General features: G+C 43.3%; 1 protein-coding gene across 6 annotated transcripts in view; it reads left to right on the top strand.

Moving 5' to 3' along the window:
• Positions 1-22,695, top strand: part of KIF13A (kinesin family member 13A) — a 220,233-nt gene that overhangs the window by 164,461 nt on the left and 33,077 nt on the right. For 4 of the 6 annotated variants that reach the window (XM_074987606.1, XM_074987602.1, XM_074987604.1 and 1 more), the window contains 9 exons: positions 8,629-8,791; positions 9,639-9,779; positions 11,812-11,961; positions 12,564-12,728; positions 13,530-13,703; positions 14,647-14,798; positions 18,957-19,089; positions 19,188-19,334; positions 21,826-21,864. In XM_074987606.1, coding sequence (XP_074843707.1) covers positions 8,629-8,791; positions 9,639-9,779; positions 11,812-11,961; positions 12,564-12,728; positions 13,530-13,703; positions 14,647-14,798; positions 18,957-19,089; positions 19,188-19,334; positions 21,826-21,864 — 1,264 coding nt within the window. The remainder of the gene's footprint in view (positions 1-8,628; positions 8,792-9,638; positions 9,780-11,811; positions 11,962-12,563; positions 12,729-13,529; positions 13,704-14,646; positions 14,799-18,956; positions 19,090-19,187; positions 19,335-21,825; positions 21,865-22,695) is intronic. The other 2 variants (XM_074987603.1, XM_074987607.1) reach the window with 1 other exon arrangement.

Here is a 22,695-nt window from a genome sequence, read left to right on the forward strand (position 1 = left end):
GGTTTCACAAATATTATGCAAAATACAGCATGCTGTAATCACGGTGGGGACATTAGTTTCTGAAAGGTCCAAACGGGTCAGTAGGCACCTTAACTTCACTTTTAAATGGCCAAAGGTACATTCCGCCACAATTCTGCACTTGCTGAGTCTGACATTGAAGTTATCCTGGCTGCTGTCCAGGGCTCCTATGTAGGATTTCATGAGGTAAGGGAGGAGAGGGTAAACGGGGTCGCACAATGTTACAATAGACATGTCCATGTTGACAATGTTGATTTTCCGTTCTGGGGGGAAAAATCGCATCCATGAGCTTTCTGTACAGCCCAGAATTTCTGAAGATGCGCACATCATGATCTTTCTCTGACCATCCCACGTTGATGTCACTTAAACAACCTTTGTGATCTACCACTGCCTGCAACACCATCGAGAAGGACCCCTTTCTGTTTATATACTCAGAGGACAGGTGGGCTGTGGCTGTGATGGGGATGTGCATACTATTGCCCCACTGTAGTTAGGAAACCCACTGGCAGCAAAGCCATCCACTATGGGCTGTACATCTCCCAGGATCACAGTCTTCCTCAGGCAACGCTGACAGAGTGCCCTGGCTACCTGCACCACCGTAGTCCCTGCTGTAGCTCTGTCCACTATGAATTGATTTGTTACTGACTAGTAACACTCGGGGTTTGCAAACTTCCACAGAGCAATTGCCACTCATTTCTGAACTGTTAAAGCCGGCCACATTCTTGTGTTGCTGTGCTGCAGGGTGGGGCCAGCACATCACAAAGTTCCATGAAAGTGGACTTATTTGTGCAAAGCGACTGCTGGTCATCCCAGGACTCCAAAACAGTGTGGTCCCACCAGTCTGTGCTGGTCTCATGAGTCCAAAGCCGCTGCTCCACTCTCAGCAATGCATCTGGGGCAGCCAGTATTTGTGGACTTCAGTTGAGTGATTTCTTCTTCAAAATCTTCATCATCCTCCTCAACCATCATCCCCAATTATAGTTGAAAGAAAATGCACAACAGTCCATGAAATTACTGTAACTGTGTGTGCAATGACTTGAAGCATTCGAGGATCCATACTTGTGCTAGTGCTGTGCCATCGAAAATGGCATGATCTCCAGTTCTTTTTTGTGAGGTTAGTGGGTGCTCTTAATTCTGAAACAGTGGTTTGGATTCTGGGATAGTGACATCAAACAACCACAAGCAACTGAGGCATTTTCTTTTTTAACACAACTCGTTGGTATAACTCCCCCAGAAAGCAACAGGGTTGAGGAACTGTGGGATAGGTACCCACAATGCAATGCTCACACATTCAAACTTGGATAAGGCAATGGGGATGCAGTAACCTGAGATGGAGAAATGGTGGGTCGACTTTCCAGAAGGTTTGAGGACACTTACATTCTAATTCGTAAGAACGAGGTTGAATTTGACTTCTAATAAATTTAAGTTTATCATCTCCTAGTGTAGATGTAGCTTAGGATACAGCTGCTTCATGAATGCCTGGCATATAACAAGCTTCCCATCCCTTGTATTGTCAGAGTTTAGCCCAACAATGGGCAACCTAGCCTATTGAGTGGACTGTGAGAGTGGCCCTTCTTCATCTCAGTGGGCTTCAAGGTTGTTGTAACCAAGGCGGCCTACCAGGGTAGGGTAGTTTTGCTTACTGTTTTTGCAGACCTGGAATTTCCAGGGTGTGCCACTTGAATCGTTGCGGCACTTTCATTGGATGCAGAGGGAGCACACAGCTCTCACAGTCAATATTGTGTGCAATCAGCATGCACCTCACCTTACATGCTTGTGCTTTATATGCCTGGCACTTTAGTAATGCTGGCAGGAAAAAAGCTATGCAGACAGATGCCAGCAGAATCTGGTATCCCTGCACATGGGCAAAAAATCTCTCGCAGGTCACTGGTTGCCCACAACTACCTTTGTCAGATAGCAAATAATCACTGAGCTACATACTTTAGAATACGTAAGAAACCACAAAGCTGGCCTCCTTGCTAATCCTACCAGTGATCTTATCCTTTTCTGTTCAACATATACGTAAGTTTGTGTTACCTTACATGGGAGAGAGCCCAGAACTACTGTCTGGAACTCCTCTCAAGGAAACATGCAGCCACTCGAGCAGTTCCTGCTTTGGCATACAGGCATAACAACAGTAGGGTACGGTCTGTGGTATTTAAGGCATCTGATGGATCTAAAAGCCTAAGCAAAATGTCCACTCAGCCAAACTACCAATTTCTGCCCATCTCTACATGATCCTGAGAGCAATATTGCCATTTCTCTAAAATTTATTTCTAATCCTATACATACTGTGGAAATGCGAAGTACACCTGCATAATTGACTTCTGTAGCATTTTGTGCTGTGAATATGTGTGTCTGTGTGTGGACGTTCTGGAGACTGAGGAATCTAAGGTTTAATTCTGGATTTTATGCAAAAAAATTATTAGATACAACATACTATTGAAGTGCTGCTGCACATCTGGGTTGTTTTGTGCAGGCCTCCTAAAGCAAGGTCGAAATTGTTGGGCGTATACTCTATTAGTCAAACTATAATCACATAAAACTATAAAAATTGTCTTGGATCCTGCACCAGAAGAGCCCAGGCTTGCGTCATAGGTGGAAGCACAATGTGCAGGTTTGTGCTTCCAGTTTTCCTATTAGATTAAGTTTGTACAAACAGGTTTGGGAACCTTTTTGGGGTTTGGGCAAAGGGTGTTAAGCTGCATATAATGCTCCAGTTGTTAATTTGTGCAAGGTTTTTTTGATTACGAAGCGCATTTGATACGCGGACATAGACTGCTTAATGCTAGATGTGGCCTAGTGCAGTGGCTCATGGAATACTATGGAACAACAGGCTCTCCCTGCCCCCCCCCCCCGGCCCCCTCCAGCCAGCGCTATCTTTTTAATAAGAAGGTATAGAGACACAGGTTTTGTACATGGCAGCGTTCAGTTGGTACAAAGATGAAGCATGACATGCTGGGGCTGGTTGTTGATCTGGGCCACACCTCCAGAATACACGGAAGGACGGATGCAATGTGTTCCATTACTTCAAAATAAGGAGCAGCCTTCAAGCTCCTAGCAAATTACCAGTGTAGCAATTCCTCTGTTACCAATGTGACTTCTAGTTGGGAAAGTTTGGGTTTAATTGTTCTGGACTTCCCTCCATAGATTTATTTTAATTTCAAATGCTAAGGTTTTTTCAGTAAAATTATGCATAAGATACATTTAGTGTTAGTACAGCATTTCTTCCCAAATTTGTTTCAGGAAAAAAATGTGACTAGCCATTCTGATTGGGACATTGAAATAACAAAAATAGGTTCTTCAAGTGATTGGTCATGTGCATTCCAAGGTAGGTGTGTGCACACGTGCATGCCCATTTGCTGGAAGTCTTTTTTCCCTAGCTGGTAGCCATCGGGTCAGTGTGGCACCCCTTGCAGTGTCACCGTTACGGTCGCCAATATATACACTGCCCAACCCTCTCCCTGCTCAGTTCCTTGTTGCCATGGTGATGGTATCGGAACTCCCTGTGCTCGTGTGAGCAGCATTTTCTTGCTGTTAGCCCTTATGGGTAGATAGTTAAGTTATTCATAGTTACTAGCTAGGGTGTTGTTAATTCTTGTATACATAGTTGCTGGGCCCAAGCTGGGGAGGCTGGCTCCCCCCTCTTGCAGCCGTGGCATGCCTGGGTCTCCAGGCCTTAAGGTCTGTGGAGAGTTTGGTAAGTGCATGCTGAAGAGCGATCCCCACTCACCCTGCCTGCAGTGCCTGTGTGAGAGCCATCAGAGGGATTTCTGTGCGATCTGCAGGACTTTTAAACTGAGGACATGTAAAGATAGAGTGCAATGCCTGAAAGTCCTCCTAACGGAAGCCGCACTTCAACCAGAGCGTTCGCCGTCAGCAGGTCTGAGCCCAGTATCCTCGGTGTGGAGTGTACCGGCACTAAGTGTGATGTTGGCACTGAGAATGGACAAAGGTGTGCGGCACTGAGGTGACAGGCTGGCACCATGCCCTTCCAGGAGGCACAAATCGCAGTCCCTGGTTCTGCATAAGTGGAAGAGGCACGAGAGGGGCTGGTCCCCTATGGTGCCAGGGAGAAGGGATGACCCTGCGATGCTGACAGTCGAACCGTGGAAGGGTCAGGATTTGGAGAGCTGACTCATGAACTCAGTCCTCACTCACTGGACATGCCCTCAACGCCTAAGGCGTTCTGTGTGCTGCACTGTCTTCTGAAGATCACAGCGCTCACCTGGCCTCCAAGGACTTCAGCACCACTGGTGCACGTGCAGAGCTGGCCTCTGTCACGCGGCAGACTGGCTCTGATGGCACCACCTTTGACGTCGGTGATGCTGGTGCAGGTGTCGGCACAGTCAGTGCAGAGGCAGGTGCCTGTGGATCAGGCACCTCCCTGGTCCTCGGTGTCAGAGGCATTGGGTTTGGAGTCACTCTTACTTTTTGGGATCAGACAGGAGTAGCCATTCTTCCTCCCATCAGAGCGCACACTAGGCGTGGTCGGAGCTATCACAATTGGCAAGTGCCTCCTCAGTGACCCTTTTGGGTCCGCTGGGCATATCGCAAATCTCAGTTCCAATTCTTCAGACCGCACAGTGCACCCCATCACTGCCAGCGGTGTTGGGGGTTCCTGTGGTACTCCACAAGGCACCCTCAGCTGCTCTGGGGGCGCTGCCATGGGAGGCAACAACGGACCAGTTGATGCCAGGGGACAGACCGGTATTGGTGCTGCCCCTGCTTGTGGTGCCAAACTTAACGGCGCTGGCACTGGTGCCAGCTGCATCAGTGCCAATGCCCTTGGCCTTGGTGCATGGGCCCTGTCAGTGCTGGTAACCTCAGTGGCCTTAGCACTGCTCCCATCTGCATCAGCTTCAGTACCACTCCAGGCTGGTGTTACAGTGCTGATGACTCAACTCTTTCCTTCACTGCTGGCAGTCAATATGGATGCCTCAGTAGCCATGGATCCAAGTGGTTTGGTGCAGGCTGGAACCTCTTCATCGTCCTTCCTAGACAAAGCAGTGGCAGATTTCTCCACTTCTCTGGTGTTGAAGGATGGTCAGGCACTAGAGCAGCTGCTTCATAGGGTTGCTCAGAACTTGGGTGTCCAAGCTGAAGAGGTTAAGGATGAGGCGGACCCCAGGACGCACATTTTATTGTCCATGGGCCCTGTAATGTGGCCTGACTCATCACGAAAACAGTTGCCCAAATGGCCAAAACTATGGGGGAGGCACTGACATCTGCCCAGCCAACTGCAAGAAAGAAAGAAAAAAGTGGTGTTTTGTCCCATCTGAGGGGAATGAACACTTGTTAACCCACCTGCCTCCTGACTCCTTGGTTGTGGATGCAGCCACCCACAGACAGCGGCAAGGTTTTCAGGGCCCTCGTCCCAAAAGTAGAGAAGCCAAGAAATTGGACTTGTACGGGAGAGAGGTTTATTCCACAGGGGGTTTACCATTGTATATGGCAAACCAGCAGGCTCTAGTGAGCAGGTACTCTTTCGATAGTGTCCTCGCTGTCTAAATTCTCAGAACTAGTCCTTCCGGATGCTAAACAAGAATTTATAGCAGTGGTGGAAGAAGATAAACTGATCCTGCATGTGGCCCTCCAAGCTGCCCTGGATGCTGCAGATGTGGCCACCCAAGTTATGGCTTTGGGGATTGGTGTGGGACATGGTTACAGATCTCCAGCCTACCACAGGAAGTGCAGCAGACCATACAACATGTACCTTTGAGGGACACACTTCGTTTTCTGAGAAAACAGACGAAAGACTTCCTAGTCTTAAAGACTCAAGAGCAAGCCTAAGGTCTTTGGGTCGTCTTGTTCCCACAGCTCAGCACAGACATCTTACCCCTGCCCCTTTTCTAGGCAGAGCCCCCTCTCTGTGCCGAAACCAAATGGTCAGGATCATTGAAGCACTTCACACTGTGGGATCCAGCACACCCTTTATTTTCTCTTTTCCTTTCCCCTTTCTACCCTACCTGGTGCTGTATAACATCAGACCAGTGGGTCCAGCACACAGTAGAAAGGGGATAGGCTATCCAATTCAGTTCCTACCCCTGCTTACCACCCTCCTTCCCCATTCCTCTTTAGGGACCCCTCTCATGAGAACATGCTCACCCGGAAGGTCCATTCGCTCCTCGAGTGGGATGAAATAGAGGAGCTTCTCCCTCAGTTCAAGAATCAAGACTTTTATTTCTGCTGTTTCCTAATACTGAAATCCAAAGGGGGTCTGAGACCCATCATGGACCTGTGAGGCCTGAACAGGTATGTAAAAAAGGTCCGGTTTCACATGGTCTCCCTGGGACTCATAATTCTGTTGCTGGATCAGGGGAATTGGTTTGTTGCTCTCAACTGACAGGACGCACATTTTCACACTGCAACCTACCCTCCTCACAGGAGGTTTCTCAGGTTTGTAGAGAATGGGAAACATTATCAGTTCACAGTCCTCCTTTTCAGTCTCTTGATGGCTCCAAGAGCCTTCACCAAGTGCATGGCAGTAGTGGGAGCCGTCCTCTGCAGGCACGGCGTCCAGTTGTTCGCATACCTGGACAGCTGGTTCATCAAAGGGAAATCACAGGCCCAAATACAGCAACATTGGAGGCTTATTTGATGGGTGTTCAACGGTCTTGGGTTGTTGTTAAATGAGACAAAGTTGACACTGGTTCCCACCCAAACGTTAGAGCTTGTGGGGGCTCTCTTGGACTCTGTGCACACCAGGGCCTCCCTGCTGGAGAGCAGATTTCAGGCTATGGCCAACATCATAAATGACCTGATGAGATTCCCCACCACGACAGCCAGGTGCTGCATGAGACTTATTAGACACATGGTGGTGTGCACATTCATGGTACAGCATGCCCGGCTTCACCTGCACCCTCTCCAGTTGTGGCTGGCTTCGGTATATCACCCTGTGAGATTCAGTATAGACGTGTTAGTGACTCTACTGCAGCCGGTTCCGCGGACTCTGCATGGGTGGTTGGGCAATCTGACAGTATGTTCAGGGGTGCCTTTCAGACCTCCTTAACCTTCCCTCTCCCTGGTAACTGATGCATCAGCCTTAGGCACGGGAGGATGGCACATCTGGGAGAGTGCTGGTGAGCATGGACAGCATGATAGTAATGTATTATATCAACAGATGGGGGGTGCACACTGCCCCCCAGCCCCCGCATGTCACGAGGCCCTCAGACTTCTTTGGAAGTTTTGCATTCAACACCAAATTCTCTTGCAAGGTCAGTGCCTACTGGTGGTTCACAGCTCCATAGCAGACCACCTCAACAGGTCCGTTACAAACTACGAGTGGTCCATTCACCTGGATGTGCTACAATCAATTTTCCAAATTTGGGGCTATCTCCAGGTGGACCTGTTCACTACTCATCTTTAATGAGAAGCGTCAGATGTTTTGCTCTTACCAGAATGGGAGTCTGGGATCTTGGGCAGACGCATTCAGCATTTCTTCGGCAGGCCTGCTCCTGTATGTGTTCCCTCCAGTTCCATGAGGTCCTCCTCAAAATTCAGTCAGATCAGGCCTTGGGGATCCTGGTGTCTCCAGCATGGACCAGGCAGCACCGGTACTCAGTCCTATTAGACCTGTCAGTGAGTGAACCTGTAACACTCCCTTCACACCTGGACTTCTTGACGCAGGCCATAGGGTGGTTGCAGCACCCCGACCTGTTGCTTCACCCCATGGCAAGGAAGCTTCCTGGCTGATCACCATGGAACTTCCCTGGTCAGAGCCAGTGAGGGACGTGCTCCTAAACAGTCAGAAATCCTCCACCAGGGTCACGTATCTTCAAAAGTGGAAGAGTTTTTCGGCCTCTTTTTTTACCCCAAACCACATATGGCCCCAAGGGAGCAGAGCCTGCACATGCTAGATGTCTGCAGGGCATTGGCTTTTTATGTAGATAGAAGCAAACCTTTCAAAGAGTTGCAGCAGCTTTTTGTAGCAGTGGTGGACAGGATGAAGGGCCATCTGGTTTCCTTTGAAAGGATTTCCTCCTGGATAGTAGCGCGTATTAGGAAATGCTATAAACTAATGGGGTGCCCCCTCCCCTGATTAGGGCTCATTCTAAGAGGGCGCAGGCATCCTCAGCAGTATTCCTGGCCCATGTCCTGATTCAGGTGATCTGTAGGACAGCCACCCATTCCTCCATACATATGTTTGAGACTCATTATGCAATTAGGGAGCATGCTAGGGAGGATGTGGCAGTAGGCAGGGCTCTGACTCCATCTCCTAATGTCAATTTGTATTCGCTTACGTTAGAATGCATATGAGCAATCGCTCAAAGAAGAAAAAACAGTTACCTGTTCCGTAACTTTGGGATGGGTTGTTCATGTCCCTTCCTAAACCCACCTGCCTTCCCTGCTGTCGGAGTAGCCGGCAAGAAGGAGCTGAGCAGGCTGAGGGTAGGGCAGTGTATATATTGGTGACCATAACGGCGCCACTCCAGGGGGCACTGTACCAATCAGATGGCTGATGAGTAGGGGAAAAAGACTTCCAACAATTGGGCATGCACATGCGCACACACCTGCATTGGAATGGAGACGAGCAACACATCTGGAAAAACACCAGTTACAGAAATAGGTAACTTTTTCCTTCTGTTTTTCATACCTGCTGCACTACAGGGATGAATTGTTCCGGCAGAGCTTGGCTAAACTTCGAGAGCAAATAGTAAAGGCAAACACACTAGTGAGAGAAGCAAACTTCTTAGCAGAAGAAATGAAGAAGCTAACTGACTATCAGGTGACACTTCAGATCCCTGCTGCAAACCTGAGTGCCAACAGAAAGGTAAAAAAAGCTAATCTCAGAAAGATGGTACTGTTTTATTGTCCTGGCCATGCAGGAAGAGAGACAGAGTGTTTAACTGGGCTGCAGTTGTATTCACTTATCTGAGAATACCTGGCAGTCAGATGTACAGGACAGGACATCATTCTTCTGTTAATAATTTCAGTTTATCTGGGAATGCTGTTGTCAGCCCTCTTCTTACCCAGCCCAGTCCCAGCTAGCCTGTTGTGGGGGCGCTTTTGGCCTTGTCCTCTCAAATAAGGAGGACTGGAAAAGAGGGGAATGAGTTGGCTCCCATCTGTATCACCCTTGGCCCCATTTTCAGGCTTTCTTTGGTCCTGCCTCCCTCTAAATCTACATCAGCTTCTGTTTATTAGTGAAATGTATCCCCTCTGTAACAACCTAAGTAGAATTCCTTGTTTTTAAATTCAAATTGGGGAAGATTAAAAAAACTTCACCCTTTTTCAGGCCTTTATGATTTTGTCTTTACAAAACTTAAAATAACCTATTCAAGACTTTTCATAGGCTTATTGACATTTCAGGTGCATAGTAAAATCCACTGCTGTCAATTAGGATATTACTATCCACTACTGTAGATTTTGTGAGATTATTCTTATTTAACACTTTTATGTTAAAAAAAAAATAATAATTATTTGAGAAGAACAACAGGAAGTAAGTAGTCACTGGAACTTAAAAGCCATACATGCTGAGTTGGAAGGTAGAGCTGGCTGACTGGAATATAAAAGGGAGCCATGTATTCTGTGTGTTAGTACTTTTTGAGACTATAATTGGAGTTAAAATATTTTACACAATGAATTTCTGAACAGTCAATTATTCTTTTCTGACTCAGAGGGGGGCAATAGTAAGTGAGCCAGCTATTCAAGTAAGAAGAAAAGAAAAAGGTACTCAAGTGTGGACTATTGAGAAGCTGGAGAACAAATTAATTGACATGCGAGACCTGTATCAAGAATGGAAGGAGAAAGTTCCTGAGGTATTTAAAATACATTTTAAAAATATCCATATTTGTCTTTACCCATTCAATACAGACTGTAAATATGTATACATAAGCTGACACGCACAAATACTGAACAGTAGACCCCCAACTTACACAATTTCGACGTTGTGTTTCTTGCAGTAATGTGAGTCGAAATTGTGAGTGGTGGGGAGGTAGGAACCAGGTGGCAGCCTGACTTCTGGCTCCCCTCCCCTTGTGGGAGCTGGGAAACTGACCAGTTTTCTGTGCTGGTCAGTTTCCTGGCTCTCAGAAGTGGCAGGGAGCTGGGAACCAAGTGGCAGCCTGGCTTTGGGCTCCCCTCCAGAATGCTAGTCAGTTTCCCGGAGACCACAAGTGGCAGGGAGCCAGGAAACTGACTGATTGCTGCTGCACCTGGTTCCCAGCTGCCAGCTACTCATAAGAAGCAGGAAACTGACAGGTGCAGCAGTACTGATCAGTTTCCCAGCTCCTGCAAGCGGAGAGGAGCCAGGCTGTAGCCTGGTTCCTAACTCTCCAATGCTAACAGGAACAGAGAGCCAGGCACAGCCAGTACTGGGGAACCCAGTCCTGACTTGCAGGAAATTTGACTTACTCATGGTGCCCAGGAATGCAACCTACGTGTAAATTGGGGGTCTAGTGTACTTTGAAGAATTTCGTGCACTAGTTGTTGATGGAATTGTGAACAATAGTGAAATGCGGAACGTACATTGCAATGCAGAAAAAAAAAAAACCTCCTCATTCTGCCCTCACATATGCGCTTTACGCTCTTATTGACAGAATTCCAGTTAACATGACACCAGTGGACTTGGCACAAGTATTTGAGAGCAGAATTTGGTCCTAGAACTTAAAATTTGCTACAGTTCCTGTAGAAAAAATATGCATGGTGCTTATGCACAAATATCATATCTGTATGTAATCATAATTGTCCTTGCCTCATTTTACTTTGCAATAATTGAATGAAGTAGGACCTGCTTGTTTGAGAATGTGTGCTTTAATAGCCTGGTTGGAAGCAGCAGCAAACATGCTATCACATGGCTGATACGGAGAGCACAAATTATTCTGACTCCTGCAGTATTGCATGGAGCATTATTCTCACAACAGTTTGAGCTATTACTTGGCCTCTGTGTGCATTATTGCTGCTTTGGGCAGGACAATAAGAAACTCGCATCATGTTTGTTTTGTGGGTTTGATACTGCACATAGAGAAGCCAGTGGGCCACTGAGTTCAGTGAGCACAGGAGTGCTAAAGAGCGCACCCCTAAGTATTAAAAGTACATGGTTTGGTTTACTAGTCTGTTCCCTTGGGCATTAATCATCTTTCCTGGAAGTACGTAACACCCTATATACTGTAACGGTACTACTGTGTCTCAAATGTTTATATTTGGAGAGGGAGGCGAACAGGAAGACAAAAAGGAGGAATAGGATGCAAAGTGCTCGTACGTCCACAGAGCAGTATACACCTGTAAGATACTTTGAAAGCAGAGCCAGATGATCAGCTGCTATGCGTGGGGTGTGTGTGTGTTTGTGGAGATTGTTTCAGCCTTTAGCAGTAAAGAACTAGCTCCAAGTTTGTTGGTGGGGCAGGGAGTCCTGCAGCACCTGTAGACCTTGCAGCGCTCCCCAGCATCTTGTCCATATACTGTGTCTAGCTGGGTATTGGGAAAAGGATTTGGTTCTTTCTTTTAAAGACCAATTTCAGTTTGGCTATAAGGAGGCGAAACTCCTTGAAGTCCTTATAGCTGTGTATTTAGAAAAGGGTCTGAATATGACTGAATCTCGTACAAAATATGTCATATTATTCATATGAGTGAAATTAAAGGCAATACTTGATCTCAATCCCAAAAATATTATTGTAATTTTGTGGTGAGCTTTACTTCTAAATTTAAATGTGATGTGATGATGTAGAATAAAACATCTGTGGAGTGGGTGATTAATGGTAAACAACACAGAATAAAGAATATGTATTTGTTCAGTTTTGGTTTGTTTACAACTTTTAAAAAGTAATTAATATACCCTTTAAAAAAAAACAGGTAAGGAAGCTCGTTGGTAAAAAAGGTGACCCTTTCTACGAAGCACAAGAGAATCATATCTTAATTGGAGTAGCCAATGTATTTTTGGAGTGCCTTTTCTATGATGTTAAGCTTCAATATGCAGTGCCGATCATCAGCCAACAGGGAGAGGTAAGACTAAATAGTCTTAATGTATTGGTAATGTATTACAAGTGGAAAAATGGAGGGAAATTATTTCTGGGTTTGTAATCTGTCTTATAGATAAATATCTCACACTAGAATTTTGACTAACCTAAATGCTGATTTTATTTTTTAAATTTTTTGTAACTTTAATAAACAATCAGCAAAACATTCTCATTTTATGATGAAGAAAATGTGTTTGACTCAAAATATAAAATACATTCTGTGATGATAACTTGGCAGACAAGAATTAGGGCAGAAATTGAGGTGCCTCAGCTTTATGCACAAATTTCTTTAACCTCAGTGAAAGTGCAGCCAGTTTCACTGCAGTAATGACCGTAAGTACATTTACCATTGTGTATGAATTGAAAAGTTGACTAGTGAGACAAACGTATCGTGGATTCATTTTCTCCATATTCTTTTCCTTTTATGTTTCCCTGTGGTGGTATTCCTCTTCTATTTCATGTTTAACGTGCAGTGATATTTCAGTTTTACTACTTGTTTACTGCTCCTCTTCTCTCCCCAGGAGGTTGGGTATTTTATACAATGTTCTTGTGTTTTTAAAGCATAAATACTTAGTATTTGTGCTTCAGGTTGCAGGACGACTTCATGTTGAAGTGTTGCGAGTCACTGGTGTTGTTCCAGAACATGTAGCAGAAGGGGACGACTCTTCTGAGAACTCCAGTGAGAGTGGAAGCCTGGAAATCATGGACAGCAATGGAGAAATTATTCACAGAACAAAAAAACTCACATGCAGGGTAGGCAGAAGACAATCTGTTAGTTGAGATTTTTTTTTAACGGACAAATGTATTGATACAACTTGGTTATATACGGTGCTATAAATAGGAAAGAAACTTATCTCTCTAACTCTGGTTCCAGTTCAGTCTGTATAAGTAGTGATTGAAAATGATCCCTATTGAAAGAGGGTGATTTAAGTAGTTTCAGTTCAGTTTCTAGTGGACACAGGTTCATACCATGAATACTGACATCCCAAGAGATACCCATCTTGGCAGTCACAGAAGAAAAGATCTGTGCATTTCAGGGTAGAAATTTGATCAATAAAGAAGTTTCTATGGCTGTTCCTGCTCTGTGGTTAGAGACTATTTCAGTCTGTTGCCATCAGTTATCAGCTGTAGTGATAACTTGTTATAAGTTAGTGATATATTCAAAGAAGTTGTCTTTAAACTCGTAAGGAAACACTAAAACTTATGAGTTTTTTTTAGCTACTGTAGACCCCTGACAGTCCTTTAATAAAGAATTGTGTGTACATATAGTTTTAAAATGTAAACTTACCTGTTCAGTTTTGGGAGCCTACCATTTTATATGCTCAAAAACATGTGTATAGGTATGCAAATTGAATACTTAAACACTGTGTGCAAATATACTTGAGTTTTTGTATATGCAAGCTGCAGGCTTGCAGGCTATATGCATGTTTAGAGAGTGGTTTGAGGTCTCTCTCTGAAAATTTGGTTCTAACTGTTAGTTGTTGCTTAAATGCTTCAGTTTTTTAAACAATGTGTAAGAGGAGATAATCACAATTGAGTGTCTGTCTTGCCTAGGTAAAAATAAAAGAAGCAACTGGACTACCACTGAATCTGTCTAACTTTGTCTTCTGTCAATATGCATTCTGGGATCAGTGTGAGTCAACAGTAGCAGCACCAGTGGTCAATCCAGATGTGCCGTCACCTCAAAGCAAGGAAGCTCGGTTTACAGTGACCTTCTGTCACTGTCAGGTAATGATTGCATTTTAAAACAGCATATCAAAGGAAGGTAATACATTTGAGATGAACTATTCAGAGTATGATCCTAAATTGACGTGAACTTTTTGGGGAGAAAACATAACTAAATGCCCTGTATCATAATCCCTAAGAAACTGTGTGTTGGGAGATAAACTCAAATTTATAATAAGCTGTAGTGATAACTTGTTATAATTTAGAGATATATTCAAAGCAGTTGCCTTTAAATTTGTAAGGAAACACTAACACTTATTATGAAATTTTTGCTACACTAGATCGCTGACTTACACGTAGGTTGTGTTCCTGGGCAAGCATGCATAAGTCAAATTTCGAGTAAGTTGGGACAGGGCGGGGAGGGGCCCTGCTGCCTTCGGGTCCCCTGGTCCTGGCTGCACCTGGCTCATCGCTCTTGTGAGTGGTGGGGAGTCCAGAGCCAGGAACAGCAGCACTTGTCAGTTTCCTGGCTCTCAGGAGTGGCAGGCAGCTGGGCATCAGGCGCAGCAGTGCTAATCGGTTCCCCAGCTCCCAAAAGTGGAGGGGAAGCCTGGAGCCAGGCTGCTGTGTGGTTCTCAGCTCCATGCCACTCAACGATTTTGACTTGCATGATTTCAAGAAATGCTCAAGTCTAAACTGTGTAAGTTGGGGGTCCACTATATTTATTAATCGAAGGTTTTAATAATATCAGTAGCTTACAGAGTATAAATCTAAGACTATTTAGAGTGTGGTTGGAAGGTTGAGAATGTTAAAAAGTTAAAAATACACATATATGAATTCCTAAGATTTGTCTCAGGTTTTTTCTGCCATCAAGACCCACCTGTGAATTTAAAGCTTTTCATCCAAATTATTACCTCTGCTACGTATGCTCTGCCCCCTCCCCTTGCAAACAAAATGTGGAGATTTGACTTACTAATTTAATAGATATTGTCTTCTCTGTTTCCAGGACTACGTGGTGAATGTCACAGAGGAATTTCTGGAGTTCATTTCAGAAGGAGCTCTTGCTGTTGAGGTGTGGGGTCACAGGTGTACTGGCAATGGCAGCTCAATTTGGGAGGTTGATTCTCTTAGTGCTAAAACTAGGACACTGACAGATAGGTATGAACAAATTACAAGGAATACTTCCTTTAGCTTTCCAAATAGATTAAGGGTTTCCTGCAAGTATCTTACCCTATCGGGGCGGGGGCGGGGCAGGCAAAGGTCCATTTCACCGAGGCCTCTGGAGACAAAGGGGCCTCAAATTTTGATATTTTTCTACCAAGTCATTTCCATTTATTATACACCTTTCAGATATAACAGAGACAACAAAAGAAGCTATATATGCAGGCATAAAATTGATTTAAATCATTGTGGGACCTTGGTCCTTCACCAGTCTTTCAGTTTCATCTGATTTTTCATCTCTGTAACTGAAGTAGCTTTTGTGATTAGTGATTCTACTTTATGAAACCCTGTTTAGTCTTCATGTAGTTTAGAAGTTTTGAAAACTGTAATTAATTCTGTTAAAGTGATTTTGCTTGGTTTGTGGGTCAGTTTTACCTTTATCTCTGCATAGGAGATTTTCATATTCCTGTTTTTTCTGATGTGTCTTTGTATACGATAACCATACCAGGCTCAGCTGGAAGCTGCCTCCTTTGTTCAGTTTTAGATTCACCTTTAAAAACCTTTATTGTGATACCCAACTTTTAATTTTAGTTGTTTAATAAACTTTATAGCTAATCTGGCAATCGCCTCATGTTCATATTCATAGTAATGCACCAATTATTAGAGGAATTTAATAATGAGGACACCTTAGCAGACAAAATTTCGAGACTTTGAAATAAAGCCAAAGGACCATGGTAAATAACACCCCCAAACCGTTGTTGTATATTATTCATTGTGAATTATATACAATTAAAATTTGCTATAACCAATAGCCTTTAGTAAATTAATTTTGTGTGTTACTGTGTTTGAGAACACCTTTACAAAACTGAAGCAAAGATTTAAAAGTAGTGAAAGCAACAGAGTGAGGTAGCAGTTAAGAGTGTAAAGCCAATAACAATATTTCTCATAGAAAAGACACCTCAGCCAATAGCTGGTGACCATACTGACAGGGACACTTCCAGTTCTGGGCTATGTCAACAGTAGCCACCCCGCCTTTCGAAAGGGGGATGCTAATGAGACACTTCAGGATATGCTAATGAGGCACTGCAATGAATATGCAGCACCTCATTAGCATAATGGCAGCTGAAGCACTTCAAAAGTGCCACTTTCGATCACATGCAGCTTGTCTACACAGGGTCTCATCCACATGGGGTCCTTTTCAAAAGGACCCTGCACACTTCAAAATCCCCTTTTACCTGTAACTAAATAGGAATAAGGGGATTTCAAAGTGTGCGAGGTTCTTTCGAAAAGGACCCTGTGTAGATGAGCTACATGCAATCGAAAGCAACACTTGAAGCACTGCGGCCGTCATTATGCTAATGAGGTGCTGCTTACTCATTGCAGCACCTCATTAGCATATCCCAAAGTGTCTCATTAACATCCCTCTTTCGAAAGAGGGGGGGCTTGTATGGACATAGCCCTGATGATGAAAACTTTGTATCCACAAATGACATTTCAGTACCGCTGCCTTAAAATGAGGGGGTCATTAATGAAAACATAGAAGTGCCAGTCATAGGGATAGATGTAGAATCTATGCTGGAGTTAGAGACTGTGCAGGCAGACAAAAGAGGACCTTAGAGATGCTGCACAGCAAGAGCAAGAACTTATGACTAGCATAGGACACAGTGTAACAACAGTGACATCAGAATCTGATATTGAACATCTTGAAAAGAACAATGTTGCTCAAATGCAGTCATTTCTCAGTTAATTGTTTTCAGAGTCCAACTAATATACTGAAAGATGCTGAAATGCGTTTCTCACTTGTCTGCTGACCAAAACACTTTTGAATGGAGAGATCTACACAAGAGAGTGGCTCTGCTGGAGCACAGAAAAGGGGGCTCTGTACTGTGCACTCTTGTTTCATTTTAAACAGTAATACTTCAAATGCATCAGTACTGTTTGATTCATCAGGTTGGAGCATCAGTAGATGTCGGAGGAAGTTGAAAGATCAAATATTGTCACGTCAAACTTCAGTATTGCATAAAGATAACTATGGTACATGGAAACCAGGTGGTAGAGCGCCACTAGCTGACAGTTCAATTGAAAACTTTCTGCTGAGTGTAAAAAACACAGAAACTGGAAAAAAAACTCCTTTTGCCAAAAAAAAAAAAAAAACTCCTTGAACACACATTGAATGCCATTGTTTTTCTTTCTGAACAGGGATTGGTGTTGTTTAGTTGCAGTCAATGACCCTACAAACAGAAACTTTCTTGGTACACTTGAGCTTCTTAGCAAGTATGACTCACTTTTATCAGGCTATGTTAAGTGTGTTCATGAATCTCAAGAAGGTGGAAAATGCATGAAGGTCCATTTCCTGTTTACTAGAATACAAAACGAGTTTAACGAGCTGTGTGGGACATTTGTGCAAACAATAACTCTTGAAGAGATATGTGTGAAGCACATTTCAATTATTATTGATGCAGCTCCAGATTACTAAAGAACAGAGGCCCTTGGTTGTTCAATATATTAAAATTGCAGGAAGTTCAGAGGTTTCAATTGAAGAGTGATTCATTTTGTTCAATAATTTCATGAAAAAAATGGAAAAGAAATCGCTGCTCATGTATTAGAAATTTTGGAAGGTTTCAGGTTAAATTTCCAAGCCTGCCTAGGCCAAGCCTATGACAATGGATCCAATATGGCCGAGAAGAACAACAGAGTACAAGCAGTCCTCCTTCAGCAAAATCCAAACTCTGTTGTCTCCAGTTGTGGTAATCAAACACTAAATCATGTTGGTGCTGATTGCACTGAATCATGCAAAGGAAGCAATATCATACTTTAGATCAATCCAGTAATTTTGCAACCTCTGCGGCAGCAGTTGTCAAAAGTGGGACATTCTGAAGCAGCATCTGCCTGTTTCCCTTCATGGTATGTCGACAATGAAATAGTCAGCATGAATTGATGGCATTAAACCAGTTGCACAACGTGTAGACCCTGAGAGAGGCTTTAACTGAGCTTGAATTTCTTAGTCTCACAACACAGGCTTGCACTGAGCTTAAGTCAATTTAGAAGTGTACATCCAAATTTGAATGCATTTTAATATTGTCTATGTGTAAGAAACTGCTAAAAATGATCCCCAAACCAATCTTGTATTTCAACCATGCAGTGCTACATTGGGTGTAGAGAGGGATGTCATTGAACGACTTCTGGAAGATAGTCAAAAGGCTCATGATCAATGAGGCGCAATCATTTGAGTCCAAGTCAGTAGCAAAGGATATTGACTTTCCATCTGAATTTTCCACCAGTCAAAGCCTAAAATCTCAATCTGATGCAGAAAAGTACTATGGAGTCAATTTTTTTTTGTTATCACTTATTCCATCAAATCTGATCTTACATGTCAATTTGAGTCACTGCAAGAAATATATAACTGTTTTGGATTCTTTTGGGAGTCCAGAGAACTCAGTGTTGGAGATCTGTATTCAGCAGCTGAACAGTTTCAACAGAGATACAGCAACAAAATTTCAAGAGAGCTGTCTGACAAGATCATCTTCCTGAAATGTATATGTTCCCCCAAGTTTAAATTGGACTGCAAGCCAAAAGAAGTTCTTCCAAAAATATTTGATCTTTGGCTGTCAACTATCTTTCCTAATATCACAATTGCAGTACATATTTTTGGTAGTCTCCTGCATCAATGGCTTCAGGTGAATGCAGTCAACATCTTAAAAGAAGTAAAGAAATATTCTGCAATTGGACAAAAGCATGTGAATGGGCTTGCAATGCTTAACATTAACAGTGATGATGCATGTAAAATAGATTTTTCTGCAATTATAAACAAGTTTACACACAACAAAGCCAGATAAGCCTTCCTAAAATAGTTTTGCTTGCAGTGGAAAGTCACAATTAAAGTTACATTTTTAATATTCATGCTGTTGGTATGATGACTTTATTGTTAATAACTAAATGTTTCAAGTGTTCATTTTCATATATTCTTTTGGTGTTAGTATGACCCTGTGATTGAGACGTTAGATATGTCTGAGGCTGAACTGGGGCCTCTGAACTCAGAGGCCCAGGCCTCTGTTATTCTCTGAGGTGGCCTGCTTGCAGGGTTAGAACAACTTTTGTTCTCTTAAACATCTGAGTTACAAATGTTTGTTTGTTTGTTTGTCTGTCTCTCTGTAGGTGGAGTGAAGTAACGCGCAGAATAGAAATGTGGATTTCCATACAGGAATTAAATGAGTTGGGGGAATACACAGCAGTAGAACTCCATCAGGCAAAGGATGTAAACACTGGGGGGGTTTTTCAGCTTAGGCAGGTACTGAGTCCTTTTCTTATTCTGTTAACCCACTTTGAGTATTCTGAAAACATTGTTCTGAATTTCTCTCTCTGGATCTTCTGGTCTCACTTGTTCAGGGTCATTCTCGAAGAGTTCAGGTGACAGTGAAGCCTGTGCAGCATTCAGGAACACTTCCCCTCATGGTGGAAGCCATTCTTTCTGTCTCTATAGGCTGTGTGACTGCCAGATCAACCAAACTACAGAGGGGCTTGGATAGCTACCAGGTAGGGCAACAGGTTAATGTGTTTAATTAATAATTATTTGCTATATTTGAGAACCTTCTTAAAACAGTTCAAATTATTAAGTCAAAATGGGGCCAAAGTATTTTAATATAATCACATCCATACATAATATTCTGGTATTTTTGCTGTCTTTAACAGATGCCAGGTATATGTGTAGTATGTGCTTATGGGCCCAAGCTTGTTGATGTGGAAGCTGGTGGCAGAACACCTACTAATTTCATTGAGGACAGATGTAGAAGTATACAATTAATGTACATATCAGTTCATCATTGGACCTCCTAATGTCCTCTTCCCTGTTAATGTATGCTTATAGAATAGAAGTGCTCAGCCATCATGTTATATGTAAGAGTTTGATGACATGTGGTACAATATATTATTTTCAGGGGGTTCCTACCTTTGCCATATGACGTTGATCTGATTTTTTAATTCCTGTATACTGTTAAGTGTTACTTGTTTAGAAATATGACAACGTCTTGTCTGTTTAAAAGCTTGTGTGTTATGTACAAGCAACAAAATAGATTTGAAAAAAATTAAAATTTACACTAACAATGATACTTATCACAGGTGAGATACTAATATCAAGTAATAAACTTGAGGCCAGTAGAGGCTGAACCTCTCTAGTCCGGCACACTCATCTGGCAACATGTCATCCAGCATGATTTTTGTTAGCTGGGCGACCATTTATCATAGAATCATTGGGTTGAAGGAGCCCTCAGGAGGTTATCAAGTTCAACCCTGTGCTCAGAACAGGACCAATCCCAACTAAATCATCCCAGTCAGGGCTTTGTCAAGCTGAGACTTAAAAACTTCTAGGAATGGATATTCCACTACCTCTCTACCTAATCTATTCCAGTGCTTCACCACCATCCTAGTGAAATAGGTTTTCGTACTATCTGGCCTAAACCACCCCCAGTGCAGTTTTAGACCATTGGTCCTCGTTTTGTCATCTGTCACCACTGAAAACATCCTCTTTCCATCTTTTTTGTATCCCCCCATTTGAGTAGTTGAAGGCTGCTGTCAAATCCCCCCTCACTCTTCTGTTCTGTAGACTAACAGCCTAAATTTCTCAGCCTCTCTTTATAAATATTTCTGTCGCTCTCTGCTGGACTCTCTCCAATACCTCTGCATCCTTTTTAAGGGGGTGGGGACAGAATTGGACGCAATATTTCAGATGTGGCCTCACCAGTGCTAAATAAATGGGAATAATCACTTCCCTAGATCTGCTGGCAAAGCTCCTACTAATGCAGCCCAATTTGCTGTTAGCCTTTTTGGCTACAAGGGCACATAGTTGACTCCTGTCCAGCTTCTCATCCACTGTCATGCCTGGGTCCTTTTCTGCAGAACAGTTGCTTATCCAGTCGGTCACCAACCTGTAGAAGTATTTGGGATTCTTATGTCTGAAGTGCAGCACTCTGCACATGTCCTTGTTAAACCTCATGAGACTTCTTTTGGCCCAATCCTCCAATTTGTCTAGGTCACTCTGGACTCTATCCCTACGTTCCAGCAAATCTACCAGTCCCCTTCGATTAGTGTCATCTGCAGATTTGCTGAGGGTGCCATCCATCCCCTCGTCCAGGTCATTAATGAAGATGTTAAATAAAACTGGCCTGAGGAACAATCCTTGGGTACTCCACTTGATACTGATCACCAAGCAGACATCGAGCCATTGATCACAACCCAATGAGCCTGACAAAGTAACCAGCTTTTTATCCACTGTGAAGTGCATTTATCCAATCCATACTTCTTTAATGTACTGACAAGAAAACTGCAAGAGACCATATCAAAAGCTTTGCTAAAGTCTAGGTATATCATATCCACTGCCTTCCCCATTTCCACAAAGCCATTTACTTCATCATAGAAGGCAACCAGGTTGGTCAGGCATGATTTGCTTTTAGTGAATCCATATTGACTATTTCTGATCATTTTCCTCTCTCTAGTATTTTTATAGTGGAGGATCCCCTCCAGGATTTGCCGGGGGACTGATGTGAGGCTGATGGGTCTGTAGTTTGTGGGTGTGGCCAAGTTCCCTGTGGTCCCATAAAGTTGGTTTATAGCCACTAGTCCTGGCTCTCAATGTTCTTTTCTGTTATTTAGCTCTAATTTACTGCTAAATGTTTTGTAACAGCTCAGTAAGCAGTGGAAGTGTTGCTAATGCTGTTAGACAATATTGAATTCCTATGGTCTGGCACATTCTCTCGTTCGGCACCAGTCATGTCCTGAGGGTGCTGACTAGAGAGGTTCAATCCATAATTTAATTTATTAATTGATACCCTATAACTAAAACAACAGGGCTGATGAAATCCATTAAAGTGTGTGACTCTAGTGATTAAATTTTATAAATGCTTTGCCTTTGTACCACTTTGTGTGTGATGAAGATGTTTGAAGTTTTATTTATATGTATTTTTAGTATGCTGATAAGTCAAGAAAAATGCATGTTCTTTGTGTTTTTACAAAATTTATTTTCTCCTACCAGAGAGATGATGTTGATGGTGGTGATATGGATAGTTATCAGGTATTGCTGCCATTGCTGTCTATCCTGTGGCATGGGGCACAGCTAATGCTAATAGCCAGCAACTTTAAAGTGGATAAAAGTATTGGAGCAGGCACAAGCAACTTTAAAAATGTATTCTCTGCATTAAAAAACTGCCTGGGCTATAAAAACATCGTCATTTCAATATATCCTCAATCTCTAATCTTATTTTTCATTTCTTTCTAAAGTATTTCCAGCATTCAGATCTTCCAACATCCTGTTTCTTTAAAACTATGTCCAATATGCTGTCCATTCACTGCACGTGGCGAACAGGACACCGCAGTGTGGCAAATAGAGCAGCCTCCACCCACGTGCCCCACCACTTTGTGAGAAAAGACCATGGTGGCAGCAACTGGTGTGGCTAGTGCCACTCCAACAGCAGCTCCTGCTGTGGACCTGGCGCGGTCTCCAGCCATGGGGCCCAGCTGTTGATGGAGGCACTGGTGTGTTCTCCAGCTGCATGGCCTGGCAGTTCCAGGGGGTGGGGTGGGGCTCATACATCTCCGTCCGTAGGGCCCGGTGTGGTCTCTGGCCAGCAGTTGGGTGGGGGGTGGGGCTGGGGAGGTGTCAGGAAAATCCTATTGGACACCACTGCTTTAAAAGATAAAGTTTAGCAACTTGAATGTTAGAATACAAATACAGTACCTAACACTCTCACAAATATAAACATGCAACCTTCTTTAACGTTTACTGTCTGGAATTTATACTTAAGGTTTTCTTTAAAAAGTAAATTCTAATATCCGTAGCAAATGTATTACTGTTTGAAAATGCTGGTAGAGAGACTTAGTAGAGGGGAGATGTGCTGTGAAATTA

The sequence above is a fragment of the Carettochelys insculpta genome, chromosome 2 (assembly GCF_033958435.1).
Source record: "Carettochelys insculpta isolate YL-2023 chromosome 2, ASM3395843v1, whole genome shotgun sequence".
Taxonomy (NCBI): Eukaryota; Metazoa; Chordata; order Testudines; family Carettochelyidae; genus Carettochelys; species Carettochelys insculpta.